The 14,589-nt window shown below is 62.0% G+C and overlaps 1 protein-coding gene across 1 annotated transcript; it reads right to left on the reverse strand.

Annotated features, from left to right (window-relative positions):
• Positions 1-2,070: 2,070 nt before the first annotated feature.
• On the reverse strand, positions 2,071-8,642 carry MEX3D (mex-3 RNA binding family member D). Its single transcript, XM_012934132.2, has 2 exons — positions 8,048-8,642; positions 2,071-3,595 (listed from the first exon to the last, which is right to left on the reverse strand). The coding sequence occupies exons 1-2, from the start codon at positions 8,628-8,630 to the stop codon at positions 2,130-2,132; spliced, it is 2,049 nt and encodes a 682-aa protein (XP_012789586.2). The 5' UTR covers positions 8,631-8,642; the 3' UTR covers positions 2,071-2,129.
• Positions 8,643-14,589: the final 5,947 nt, after the last annotated feature.

A 14,589-nucleotide genomic window follows, 5' to 3' on the forward strand; every position in this document is an offset into this window, starting at 1 on the left:
CTCTCAGCTAAGTTTGCCTGGCCTCCTGGTAGTGCCAGAGGTGTGGACATGAACGGGTAGCCCCCCCGGGGGGGGGGCACCCCCCACGAAGACCAAGTGATGTCATCATGGACACAGCTGGGGGATTTCTTTGTTGTTTTTTTTGTTTTTGTTTTGTTTTTTGGGTCATACCCAGCGATGCACAGGGGTTACTCCTGGCTCTTCACTCAGGAATTACCCCTGGCGGTGCTCAGGGGACCATATGGGACGCTGGGATTAGAACCCGGGTCTGCCGCGTGCAAGGCAAACGCCCTACCCACTGTGCTATCGCTCCAGCCCCACAGCTGGGGGCTTTGAGCAGGCCACCTGCACATGCACGCACAAGCCTTTGAGCATCCCCTCTGCCCTCCAACCCCTCAAAAGTGAAGATCATTTATTCATTTATTCATTCATCCATCCATTCATTCCAGCTCCTCCATCCAGCTACAGCCTGGGCTGGGTATGGAGTTGAATGTTTTGTTTTGGGCCACACTCCAGTGTTTCTGTGCTCAGGAATCACTCCTGGCCGGCTCAAGGGACCTCATGAGGTGCTGGGATTGAACCTGGGTCGGTGTGTGCAAGGCCAGGGCCCTTCCTGCTGTCCTATCACTCTGGTCCCTGGTTCCTGAGACACTGCCCCACCTCCCCCTCCCCCTCCCCCCCCGCCCCAATACCAACTGAGGTTTTTGGAACCACCATCCCCAGGGAGCTGGGGGGGAAGGGGGAACCTCACCAGACCACCTTCCCCTCCACACCCCACGGTCTGTCTTGTGTCACCACACCTGGCAGTGCTCAGGGATCACTTTGGTGGGGCTTGGGGACCCTGTGGGAGGCGGGGGATCGAACCGGGGTCCTCCACGTGCAAGGCGAACACCCTCCCCACTGTGCTATGGCTCGGGCCCCACCCCATGGGCTACCTGAAACAGGGCAATATCCAACTCTGCAACAGACCCAGGAACCTGGGTACCCGGAACCCCAACGTCTGCAACTGGAAAGCGGGGGTCCAGACCTGGATGAGCGCCCCCACCCACCCCAGACCACGCCAAGGGCTCACACATAGTAAAAAGACTTTATTAAGAAGGGCTTTGAAGTCAAAAAAATAAAACTCTTGATACAATTTTCTTAACCCTTAATTCAGTTCAGCAAATATATAATCAGTACTTTAGCTGTGTAAGATTAAAGGTCCGTTACTTTATTTAAAATAAAATATATTTTAGTTCTTAAAATTTTATTCCATAAAGTACATATTTCCCTATAAATTCCCTACATATACACAAGAGGTAAAAAGTAAACTTTTTTTTTTCTAAAAAAAAATTGTAAAAAATTAAAAAACAAAACAAAACCGATAACGGAAAGGAAAAAACAAAACACACCAAAAACCCACGTCTGAAGGGGTTGCAGAAACACAAAGACATTTCCAGGGGACTGCCGCCCCCTGGGGCCCCCACCCTGCTTCCCCCCCTCTAACCGGCACCTGGATATACAAAAGGTTTTGGGGTTCATCGCAAAGGGAGTAAAAACGGCCCCAGAGCTGGTAGGTGCGGGCACTGAGATCGGAGTAGCACTGTGGCTCCGTTTGTACAAAAAAAGGAAAGAAAAAAAAAAAAAGACAAGGTGGTGACGCCCGGCTAAGAGGGTGTCTCTCCTTACAAAGACCACCCCAGGCAGGTCCCCAGGACTGCGGGAGGGGGGGGGGTGTGAAAAGGGCGAAGGAACCAGGTGGAGGCACCAAGGTCACGGCCGGGGCGCGCTGGAGCCCCCCGACCTTGACGTCTTAAATTAAAAAAAAAAAAAGTGCAAAATGGGTCTTTGCTTTGTGGTTTATTGGAACCTATAGACTCAATACTGCCGTTTAATAGCTGCGGTGCCGCTGGGTCGTCTCCACGCTTGGCACTGGAGTTAAAGTTCTTCAGTCTGTGGACTCGGGCCAAGCCGCAGCCCCCCCCCCCAATTCCCACCTGCCCCTCTGCCCGCCCCACCCTCCCCGCTCCACCCCGCCCCTTCAAAGTGGCCAAGGCCGGGAGCGCACGCGTGCGCGCGCATCCCCTCCTCCCCCCACCCCCACCGAGTCCTCTTCCCCCCCCTTGGGGGGCCACGGCCACGTGACCTCGCTAGGAAAAGATATGGATGGCCTGGGTGGCCGGCGTGCGGCAGGCCGGACACTGCGGCTCGCTCTTGCCGCAGATGCGGACCGCACAGTCCATGCAGAAGAGGTTGTGGCCGCAGGGCACCAGCGCGGCCATCACCTCGCCCTCGGCGCACACCACGCACTCCCGGGCCAGGGCGGCGGCGGCGGCGGCGGCCGCGGTGGGGGGCGGCAGCGGGGCCGCGGGGCTGGAGGCCGTTGTGGAGGAAGCCGCCGCCCCGGGCCCCGCTGCCACCCCGGGGGCCTTGCGGCTACTCTCCGCGGCGATGGAGTCCAGGGGTGCCGCGCACGAGCTGGCCCCGGAGTTGCTGGGCAACGTAGTGGACGGTGTGGAGAAACCGGTGCCACCGCCGCCGCCACCGGGGAAGGTGGTCAGCGAGGACTGGGCGGGCCGCCAAGGCAGGGCGCCCACCGGATCTGGGGCGCCACGCCGCGTCAGGGGCAGCTCCAGGGCCAGCGGGCCGGGCTCAGGCAGCGTGGGCGAGTGGCGCGGGGTGGCGCCCCCGCTGCTCCGCCGCGCGCCCGGGACGGCTGGCGCCGTCGGGGGTGCCCCGTTGACCGTTGAGCAGCCGCTGAAGGCGGGCAGGGGCGCCGTGCGCTCAAAGGGGGCCCAGATGGTGGTGGCGGCGGGCACCGTGAGGTCCAGCGCCAGGAAGTCAAAGCCGAAGTCACAGTCCTCAGGGGGGGGCGGCCCCGTGGGGGCCCCCGGGCCGTCCCCGCCGAAGGTGAAGCCCCCATTTCCCGAGCCGCTGTAGGGGCTGGGAGGACCAGCGTCGGGCACTGGGACCCCGGCGCGGCCGCCAGCATAGAAGGCCTCGGGCCCCCCGGGGGCACCTAGGGCCCCGTCCCCTCGGAGGCCGCTGGTGGGCGCGGGGGGTCGCCGCCCGGGATTGGGGGCCTTGGCCCAGAGGCCGGCGGCCGCGGCGCCCAGTATGTCCAGGCAGACGTCGGTGCCGTTGGCATGGAAGTCGCTGTCGGGGCCCGCGTCCGGGAAGGCACCGGTGCGCAGCGTGATGTGCGCCTCGATCTCCTCGCGCGCGCGGTCCACATTCTCGGGCATCCCGGTGACGGCGAACACGGGCTCCTTGTCGCGTCCCGGCGTCACGATGTACGTGTGCGTCCGCTGCTGGATGCGCTTGATGGTGGCGCCCTTGGGCCCCACCACCAGCCCCACCACACGGTAGGGCACGCGCACCTGGATGGTGGTCTGGCCGGGCAGGTTCGGGGGCCCCTGCGCCGCGCCGGCCAGCCCGCCCGCCTTGCTGCGCGTGGCGCGGATCACGGAGAAGTGCTCGGCCGCAGACAGGATCTCGCGCTTGGCCATCTCCACGTCCTCCTTCCGGCCTGTCACAATGAACACCGGCTCCTCCCCGCGCACCGGCGTCTTGATGTAAGTGTTGGTCTTGGCCCGCAGTGCCTTTATCTTGCACCCTGGGGTGGGGCGGGAGAGGGCGCAGGGTGAGACCCTCCCCTTCTCATCTCGGGCACCCCCCTGCCCTGGCCACGGGCCTCTCCTCTGGGGTCCTGGGCTGGGAGAGGCTGTGAAAGTGGGTTTGCGCTTTTGGGGGGGGTGACACCCGGCAGTGCTCAGGGATCACTCCTGGTGCGCTCTGGGGACCCTCTGGGGTGTCGGGGATTGAACCCGGGTCTACCGAGCGCAAGGCAAGCGCCCACCCGGCTGTTCTAGGGCTCTGGCCCTGCTTCCATTTTTTTTTCAACACGATTCACCTGTTGGGGTGAATTGTGACCACCTTGGAAAATTAGGGCGCCTCCCCCCCATCCGCAAACCACCAAGGGAATCTATTTTAAAACAGGGTCCTAGCATGTCACTGGCATGGATGGGGGGAGGTTCTCGCTTGTGCTGGGGTCCAGGACTTGCGGTCACCCCACTGGGATTTAGGCCCCTGGGCTGCACCTATGTGGGGCGGGGCCATGTGGGCGGGGCCTCTGTCTGACCACGCCCCGGAGGCATTTGGGAGGCTCTTGGGAGTCTAGTGTGGGATTCTCCGGAAGCTTCCCTGCAAAAGCCATGCTACTTTACGTACAGGTTCGGGTGAAGAGGGGAGTGCTGAGCCCCAGAAGGGGCTGCTGGTTGTTTTGTTTTGTTTTTTTTTTTTGCGGGGGGAAGGCCACATCCAGCAATGCTCAGAGGTGGTACCAGAGATCTAACTGGGGTTGGCCACTTGCATCAAGACAAAACACACCCCTAACCCCCAACACCCCAACCCTGTCCTAAGGCTCTGACCCAGGGGCTGCTTTCTCCTGATGTTCCAGAACCCTCCAGCACCCTACTCCGCCAGAGCTGGGGTCCTCCCCCTTCCTCTACTTCCCTCTCCCTTCCTCTGGAAGTTGCAGCCGAGGGCTCCCTCCCTCCCGGAAGTTCACCCTGACTGCACCAGCCAGGACCCAAAGAGCTTTCTCACTTCTGGAGTCCTGAGACTGGGGTACACTGGGGGAGGGAGGGGAGAGGGGGAAAAGTTCACATCTCTGGAGAAAGGGCCAACTGCTGGCAGCCCACTCATGAACCTGAGGTCACTCTCCTGTGACATCCGGGGTCCCACCCACCCGCAGGGTGAAGGTTTCACACGGGGACACCCCACTGGGTCACAGCTCAGGGTGAGGCCGCCAAGCCAGGCACAGGGGAGCTGGTGAAAGGGGCCAGGGGGGCTGGAGCCAGAGCACAGCAGGGAGGGCGTTTGCCTTGCACATGGCTGACCCGGGTTCGATTCCCAGCATCCCATAAGGTCCCCTGAGCACCGCCAAGAGTCATTCCTGAGCGCAGAGCCAGGAGTAACCCCTGAGCATCGCGGGGTGTGACACCCCCCAAAAAAAAGAAAGGGGCCAGGCTATGACCCCCAACCCTACGGGGGCCTGGGGTGGGACACCACACGGTGGCTCATCTTGCCCCCTAGGCGACAGCTGGGGGTGGTCTGCCTTCTGGGAGGCAGAGACCCGCTAACAGCAGGGAGCAGAGTGGCTGGCACAGCGGGGCACATGGGGAGGCCTGGGGGGCGGTGGGGGTCAGAGCTGACAGGACAGTGGGGAGGGGGCATCTGGTTCTATCCCCTGCACCCCATACGGTCCCCTGAGCCCATCAGGCGTGACCCTGGAACACACCCGGGTGTGGGACACGGCCTGTGCAGTGACTGGGCACAGCGGGGAGCCCTAGGCCTGGGTCACTGGCGCCTGAGGCTCCTGGGGGCAACCAGTGTCCCCTACGGCCCAGATCCCACCTGGGTGGTGACAGCTGCTTGAGGCCACCGAGGGGACAGGGGGCTCCCAGCTGGACCCTGGCTGGGGGCAGGGAATGCAGGAGGTGGAGCAGTCCCCAAGCTCTGATCATGCGGGCCGGAGTGACAGCACAGCGGGGAGGGTGTTTGCCTCGCACGCGGCCGACCCAGGTTCGATCCCTGGCATCCCATAGGGTCCCCTGAGCACCGCCAGGAGTGATTCCTGAGTGCATGAGCCAGGAGCAACCCCTGTCCATCGCTGGGTGTGACCCAAAAAGCAAAAAAAATTAAAAAAATAAAGTTGCTCTGCCCTTCCAGTGACCCCGGGGGGGTGGGGTGGAAGCCCCCAGCCTACTGCAGGGACGGGTGGGTGCAAGGCTACAGAATCACCACTAGGACCCCCAGGTCGGGATGCCCTTGTGGATACAGGAAAACCAGGTACCCCAACAGCCCCTTCAGCACCCCAAGGCCCCCCATCCCAGGGGCAGTCCCAGACCATTGGCAGTAACTGCCCCTGCAGCCTCCTGGAACTTGTTTTTTTTTTTTTAGGCCACCCCTGAGACGCTCTGGGGTGACTCCTGGCTCTGTGCTCTGATCACTCCTGGTGGTACTCAGGAGACCCTACCCAGGCTGGTCAGTGCCTGGGCCCGGGCGGGGGGGAGTCCTATGCCTGGGTTACTGGAGTCTGAGGCTCTTAGGGGCAACCAGGGTGCAAGGCCAGCGCCCTCCTTGCTGTCTGACTGCTCCGGACCCTCACTTTTACTCATGGGAGGCACCCTCCCACCCCGCTGGTCCAGAGGTCACCAGGGCCTCGCCTGATGGTGCCCCTCGCGTGAGGTGCCGGGGACCACAACCCAGGGCGCCCTCCTGCCCCCTGGGCCAGGCACACACCCTGCTGCCCAGGACCAAGTGCCCCCCGCCACCCCCCATACACACCGAGAGGTCACGGCCTCAGACACAAGGTCATGGCCCTGGGACAATGACCTTCAGGGCCCAGCTTGGGGGGGGCAGTCCCCCACTGCACCTTTGGAGACGGGGAGCAGCTTCAGAAGGTGTGAGCTGGGCGGGGGTAGATGGAGGTGTGGGTGCACCCGGGGCTGTGGCTGGGAGAACTCTGGGGGCTGCAAGCATGTGGGGGGGGAGTGGAGCCCCTCAGGCTGGAGACTGAGGAACAGCTTGGGGGGGTGTTAGGGGAAGCCTAGGGGGACCCCCCTCCCTGCAGACAGCCCAGTAAAGCTCAGGCATTGACCCCTGTACCAGCAAAGAGAAACAATGGTGGTGGTGGGGGGCGTGAGTGGGAGGCTGGAGGGAACTATACCAATCTGAGAACTGGGGAGGTGCCAGGGGGCTCTGGGGGTTCCTGTGCCCCTGGGGTGATCCCCACCTGCTTAGAGAATGAGCAGCAGCCCAAGGTTGGGGTACCCCCCACATCACCTGGGACTCCCGCTGACTTGGGATCGCAGGACCACCCAAAGCTGCGGGACAGGGAGCCCTCAGCCCACCATAAAAGGCCCCAGTTGGTAGAGTGGACACCGCCCTGCCTCAGTTTCCCCAAGCCCCATCCTCCCTTCCTCAAGCTCGGCGCAGAGTGTGACTTGGGTCTGATGTCCCCCACGACCCAGGAACGGGAGGAAACAGCCTGGGGGCAAACGCAACGGGGTGGGGGGCGGGGTCCCCTCTCCATCCAACATGGGCCAGAGGAGGGCGGGGTCCGGGTCATTCTAGGGGGGGGAACAGTGACAGTGAACAGTGCTCCAGCTTTGCCCCTCCCCGTTAACTGAGGCTCCAGAAGCCAGACGCGCCCCCCTCCCATCCCTAGCCCCCCCACCCCAAGCTCTAGACCTGGCTGACTAGGGACGGAGGGCGGGGATGGGCGTGTCCTGGGCTGGGCCCGGCCCAGCGCCCGCCCCCTGCCGCTGCGGGGCCAATGAACGGCCGCCAGCCTGATGTCACTCTCCCTGGCTCTGCTAACAAAGAGAACAATGGGGGCTACCAGAGGGACCCCGACAACGCCTCTGCCGGGACCCCCCCAGTCCGGCCCCGTGGCCCACTGACGGCTGGGGGGGATGCCAACCCCCAGAAGCAATTTCAATAACGGGGCCTGACACATGCCCCCCACATCCCCGACTTGGGGCGAAGGGTGGGGTAGATGGGTAACCTCTCTCCTCCAGTGCCCGCCACACCCCCCAGCAGGGTCCTCATGCTGGCAAGTAAAGGGGGACCCTCTTGGTACCCGAACTTCTACATCTACCCGAACACCCCCCCTTCCATCTATCTGCACCGGCGCCCCAAATCCCAGCGTGCCCCGCCCCATGCCGGCTAGGGGTGTCCAGAGCCCCTCGGGGTGGTCCCGGCAGCCCCGCTGGCCGGGGAGGGGGCGGCCGGGGTTCAGGTCCGGAGATCCGGAGACCCAGACAAAGGCGGCGGCCCCCAGAGCGCCGCGGGGAGGGTCGCGGGGTGTGCCCAACTTTCTCCCGCTGACCAGAGGCGAGACAAAGGCGCACGGGCGGCCGCCGGGGCCGGAGCCCAGGCGGGGCGGCGGCTCCGGGGTCGGGCGCGCAGCTGCGGCGCTGCGGGACCCCCCACCCCACCCTGCAAGCACCCCCGCTCCCCTCCGCCCCCATGGGGCGGCGCCCCGACGGCGGCCACTCACCCTGGCGCCCCACGATCTCGGCGACGTGCTCGGAGCTGGGCACCGGCACGCACTCGGTCATGTTCACGCTCTTCTTGCGGCTGCCGATCACGCTCATGGGCTCGGCCAGCAGCGCGGGGGCCCCCAGGGCGCCGGGGTGGGGCGCGAAGCCCGCGAACACGTCGGGGGGCGACGGCCGGGGCGCGGGCGGCGGCGGCGGCGGCGGCGGGGGGCTCAGGTCAGGCTCCAGCAGCGGCAGCGGCCCGGGGGTCACCGCCACGGCCACGGCGCTCAGGGGCGCCCCCGCCTCGGGCCCGTCGGGGGGCGCGGCCGCCGTGCCGACCTCCGCCCCCGACACGCCGCCGCCCGCCGCCGCCGCCGCTGCCGCCGCCGCCTCGGCGTCGTCGTCGTCGGGGTCCCCCGCGCCCCCCAGCCCCAGCGCTGAGAGCTGGTCGAGCGCCAGGCGCAGCGCGGCGGCCGCGTCGTCGTCGGGCGCGGCCTCCGGGGCGCTGTCGGGCGCGCACGGAGGCGCGGGCGGCGGCGGCGATCGCGGGGGGCCCGAGCTCAGGTCCCCGCCGTCGGGCCGGCCCAGGGAGCCGGGCATGGCGGGCACTAGCGCTCGGGCCCGCGCCGCCGCCGCCGCCGCCCGCGCCGCCGCCCTCCGCGTCTGCGAGCTCGGCCGCCGGCCGCCTGCATCCAGCGGCGGGGACGGGCGGCGGGCGCGGCGGGCGGGCGGGCGGCCGGGGCGCGCGGTGCTCGGGGCCGCGGGGCCGGCGCGGGCCGGCGACTCTGCCTGGCTCCTGGGCGGCGGCGGCGGCGGCGGCGGCGGCGGGGCTCGGCGGCGCGGACGCTCCTGGCCTCGCTCCCGCCCGCCGCGCTCCGTCCGGCCCGCCCCGGCCCGCCCCGGCCCCGCCCCCGTGACGCGCGCGCGCCCAACAATGGGGCGTCGGGCCAGGGCGCACGCGCGCGCGGGGTGGGGTGCGGTCACGTGGGCAGGCGCGGGGCGGGGCGGGGCGCGGCGGCACGTGCGGGCGTGGCCGGCGCTCCGGGGTGCAGATGCCCAGGCTGGAGGCGCGGCCCCTCACCCCCTCCGAGCCCAGCCCCAGTGCGCGCCCGGGCCACGTGAGCCGAGCTCCCTGCACCCCATTCCCTGCTCCGATTTTCTCCGGAGTCGCGCGGCGGGGCTTGCCCCTGTAGCCGCACCCCACACTCCTCCAGCCAAGTCGGCCGCCAGCGGGATGCACCCCCCAGAGACCCAGCTTCCCCTGCCGGCTCTGTCAGGGAGGCCAGTTTCCGGGGCTTGGGGTGGCCTGCTCTGTTCCCGTGCCGGTCACCAAATTGACACTCTTCCTCCCCAGCTTGGGGCCAAGGCTGTACCCCCTGCACCTCTACTTCCGTTGCTTTTGTTTTGGGAAGCATACCAGGTGGTGTGCAGAACAGACTCCTGGCTCTGTGCTCAGGTCACTCCTGGCGAGCTCTAGGGACCCTTTGGGGTGCTGGCGATCAAATCCTGATCGGCCTCGTGCAAGGCATGAGACCTCCCGGCTGGACTATCTCTGTGGTCTCGCATTGCGGGTTTTCAGTCCTGGCTCCCCGTGTTCGGGGGGTACTGCGGATGTAAGAGGGATTGCTGAGAGTAATACTCCCTGTACTATCCCAACCCCAGCGTGCCGCTCACTTCCATTTCTTTTGCTCAGTTCTTTTTGTTTGGGGGCCACACCGGGCAATGCTCAGGGGTTACTCCTGGCTCTGCACTCGGAAATGACTCCCTGGCGGTGCGTGGGGGGCCCTATGGAACGCTGGAGACGAAACCGGGTGGGCAGCATGGAAAGCAAACACCCTCCCCACTATACTATCTCTCCCACCCCGCACTTCCGTTTCTGATGGCTCCCCCTTCCACCCTTAAAGCCCTTACCCATCTTTTTTAGTTGTTCTGGGGGCCACCAGCCATGCACGGGGTTTTGTGTCATTGATGCCAGGGATGACCTGGCATTTCCCCATATGCATGCCCAGTGCGGGAGCCCTACGCGTTATTTGCAGAGCCTCCACCTCCCAGACTGACCTTGCAGGGGATAAAGGTGTGCCTTTCAGTTGCCTCCTGACCTTGGTTGCACTTGCTCCAGTTTATCCCCTTCCTCGGGGACAGTGCCCCAAGCCGCATTCCACCTTCTCGGGTTTAGCAAGCTACCAGCTGGTCCCGAGTGCAGAGACCAGTTCAGATGGGCTCCGGGGTTTGATTGCTTTTGTTTTGTTTTGCTTTGTTTTGGGACCACTCCTGGTAGTGCCCAGCAGACCCTAAGCTGTGCTTAGAAGTCAGATCTAGAGGGGCCAGAGAAATAGCACAGCAGGTAGGGTGCTGGCCTTGCACATGGCCATCCTGGGGTGGTCCCTGAGTTTGATCCCTGGCACTGCCTGAACAAAACAGCAAAACCAAGTTCCAGCGCCAGAAACTGTGGAAAACCCTAGAACCCAGGCTCCTCCATCGTAGAACTGCCTTCCTTTAGGGCTGGGGTGTCCTGGGCTCTAGAGGGGTGCCCTGAGCAACAGCCCTGGCCCCTCATATCAGGAACCCCGCATGCTGCCTGGGATTGAGTTTAAACGTCTTAACACATACATGATCACGTGGGCTGGAGTGATAGCACAGCGGATAGGGCGTTTGCTTTGCATGCGGCCGACCCAGGTTTGATTCCCAGCATCCCATAGGGTCCCCAGAGCACCACCAGGAGTAAGTCCTGAGTGCAAAGTAACCCCTGTGCATCACCAGGTGTGACCCAAAAAGAAAAAAAAAACACAACACATGATCACTTAAAACAGAATGAATTGAAGGGGCAGGAGTGATAGCAAAACAGGGAGGACATTTGCTTTGCACGAGGCCGACCCTGGTTCGATCCCGGCATCCCATAGGGTCCCCAGAGCACCGCCAGGAGTAATTCCTGAGTGCAGAGCTTGCCAGGTGTGACCCAAAGAGCCAGAGAGAGAGAGAGAGAGAGACAGAGACAGAGAGAGAGAGAATGAATGAATTGGGCTGGAGAGTTAGTGCCTTGAGGGTGCTTTCCTTATGTTCAATCCCCAGCACCCCATCAATAGGTCTCCTGAGCCTCACCAGGAGTGATCCCTGAGCACCAAATCAGGAGTGATCATGAAGACCAGGTTACACCAAGGAGTAACCCCCAGGGGGCTGAAGTGATAGTACAGCAGGGAGGGTGTTTGCCTTGCACGCGGCCGATCTGTGTTCGATCTCCAGCATCCCATATGGTCCTCTGGGTACTTCTAGGAGTAATTCCAGAGTGCAGAGCCAGGAATAACTCCTGAGCATCGCTGGGTGTGACCAAAAGCAAAAAAAATGGGTAACCCCTGAGCACTGCCAAGCTGCCTCTCACCTCACTATAAAGAGACAAAATGAACTGAGTCCTGGAGTCTAGGGGTGACAAGGCCCAGCCCTCCGCACGCCCCAGTGTGTCTATCCTTTTTCCAAGCATGTCTGATGGTAGCCACCCAGCCCTGCCCTCCCCAGAAGCTTCTCTGCTGCCTCAGCCTTTGTGTCCAGACTGTCCCCACCCACCGTGGGTGCCTGGTTTTCCCACTCTTAAGACACTGGGCCTGGACTTGAGGTCACTCGTGATGCTGGACTGTGTCTTCAAGGAGCCTGTTTTCAGATGTGGTCACATAGCTCGGCGGGGTGGGTAGGGGGGGAGGCTGAGCATTATTTATATTTTCTGGAGGAACATGGGCAGCCTGTATTACCTCGCCAGCCAGAACAACTCTAAATGTCTGATTTTTTTTCCCTTTTTTGGCTATTGGGGATCAAACCCAGGGCCAGGCCCCCGCAAGGCTCAGTAACTACATCTCAGATGGTCTCCTGGCCTGGATATCCAGTTCTCAACCTTTTTGCTACCTTGCTTTTGTTTTGGGGCTTCTACACCCAAATACACCTTCTACACCTTCAATCCTTCAAACTCAATCCTACACCCGGGGCTTCCTTCTGGCTCGTGGCACAAGAATCTCTCCTGGAGGTGCTCAAGGGAACTTACTGGATGCTGGAGATAAATCCCAGGGGAATCTACTGCAAGACAAGCATCCTGGGGCTGGGGCAATAGTACAGCGAGGAGGCAGTTTACTTTGCACCTGGGCGACCCGGGTTTGATTCCTGGCATCCCATATGGTCCCCCATGCACCGCCAGGAGTAATTCCTGAGTGCCCAGCCAGGAGCAACCCCAGAGCATCGCAGGGTATGACCCCCACACCAAAAAAAAAAAAAAGCAAAAAAAGAAAAGATAAGCATCCTATCACTTGTATATCACTCTGGTCCCTCCCATCTTGCTTCTTTCCTGCCTACCCCTGCTGGTTGGCAGATTTCTGCCTTGTTTGTTTGTTTTTTGCTTTTTTGGGTCACACCTGGCGATGCTCAGGGGTTACTCCTGGCTCTGCACTCAGGAATTACTCCTCCTGGCGGTGCTTGGGGGCCTCTATGGGATGCCGAGGATCGAACCTGGATCAGCCGCATGCAAGGCAAACGCCCTCCCCGCTGTGCTATAATAGCTCTGGCCCCTACTCTGCATCATTTAAAGTTATATACAATGTTCCAGGAGAAATGTGCCAAGTTGACAGCAGTGTGAAAGGCCGGGGAGAGAGGCTGGGTGAAGGTGCTTGCACTGCAGGTGGCCCACCCTGGTTGGATCCCAGGCACCGCAGGTGGTCCACTGGGTCCCCCCCCAGAGTGAGCCCTGAGCACAGAGCCAGCAAGTCCTGAGCACCGCCAGTTGTGACCCAAACAGAACAGAGCAACAAACAAAATGCCTTTTCTTTGGCGGGGGCGGGGGAAGGGCTTTGGGGGTTGTACCTGGTGAGGCTCAGGATTTATGCCTGGCTCTGCACCTGGGAGTCACTCCTGGAGGGGCTCAGGGAACCAACCGTACAGGCTGCCAGAGATCGAACCCGGATCCACCACGTGCAAGGGAAGTGCCGCACCTGCTGCTCCAGCCTCACAAAATGCTCTTTGGGAAGGATCAGAGCCGAGTCGTGGGACTGGCCGAGGTGCCCAGATGATGGAGAGAAGCATCTTTTTTTTTTTCTTTTTGGGTCACACCCGGCGATGCACAGGGGTTACTCCTAGCTCATACACTCAGGAATTATTCCTGGCAGTGCTCAGGGGACCTTATGGGATGCTGGGAATCGAACCCGGGAGGGCATGCAAGGCAAACGCCCTCCCTGCTGTGCTATTGCTCCAGCCCCGAGAAGAGCATCTTGAGAGGGGACTGAGAGAGCTCACAGGGGTAAGACTGACTTGAGGGCCTGAGCGACAGTACGGCCAGGAGGGCGCTGGCCTTGCACACGGCAGACTGAGGTTCAATCCCCGCCATCCCATAGGGTCCCCAAGCACCACCAGGAGTAATTCCTGAGTGCAGAGCCAGGCATAGCCCCTGAGCATAGTAGCAGGTGGCCCCAAAACAAACAAAAACGCTTACATGCGGCTGACGCGGTTCCATCCCCAGCATCACGTCCTGGTTACTGTGGGGATCAATCCTCCAAGCACACCCTCCCCCCTGAAAAAAAAAAACAAAAAAAAGTTGGACAGAGGTGGCTTGGGAAGCAGATTCCGGGTCACTCCTCCCCCCCCCCTCAAATAGTGAAGCCTTTTTTTTTTTTTGGTTTTGTTTTTTGGCTTTTTGGGTCACACCTGCCTGGTGATGCTCAGGGGTTACTTCTGGTGGTGCTCAGGATCGAACCCAGGTAGGCCGTGTGCAAGGCAGATGCCCTCCCCACTGTACTGTCGGAGCTCTGGCTGAGAATGTCTGTTCTTAGGTCTTTTTCTAGGACTCAGAAAAGAGATGGTGGGAAGGCATGGGTTTGAGGAATATATAAATACTTGCCGGTTCCTTTCATAAAATTAGAACATCCTATTTCTGAAAATATTTATGAGAAAGAGCCCAAGCAGAGCCTCATACGTGCAGCACGCGTCTTCCACCCCTGAGCCGCGTCGTCCCTGGTTCTATGAGCTCATTAAGAGATACTTGGACGGTAACTATGTATGGGGCCGGAGACAGAGTCCAGGGGGCCAGACGCCTGCCTTGCACGCAGCCCACCCAGGTTCGATCCTTGGCACCACATGGAGTCCCAGAGCACGGCCGGGATTGGCTCCTGAGTGCAGAGCCAGGAGAAACTCTGGAGCACCCCCGGGTGTGGTCTGAAGTCTTCAGCAGATTGATTTCTGGGCGAGGCTCATCCCGAGCGGTAGAGGCCAGCGGAGGCCAGCCGGGAGCATGGTGGAGGTTGTGGAATGAGGGTCACTTTTTTCTTTGGTTTTGAATCACACCTGGTTATGCCTGGTGGTCAGCCATGTGCAAGCAAGCTAAATGCTGTAAGCCACTATTGTATCTCTCTGGACCCCTTTACTCCATTTTTTTTCTCTTTGGGTCACACCCGGCGATGCACGGGGATCACTCCTGGCTCTGCACTCAGGAATTACTCCTGGCTGCGCTCAGGGGACCCTATGGGATGCTGGGAATGGAACCTGGGTCGCCCTACCTGCTGTGCTATCACTCCAGCCCTACCCCGTCCCATTT

Source organism: Sorex araneus, chromosome 2 (genome assembly GCF_027595985.1).
Source record: "Sorex araneus isolate mSorAra2 chromosome 2, mSorAra2.pri, whole genome shotgun sequence".
Lineage (NCBI taxonomy): Eukaryota > Metazoa > Chordata > Mammalia > Eulipotyphla > Soricidae > Sorex > Sorex araneus.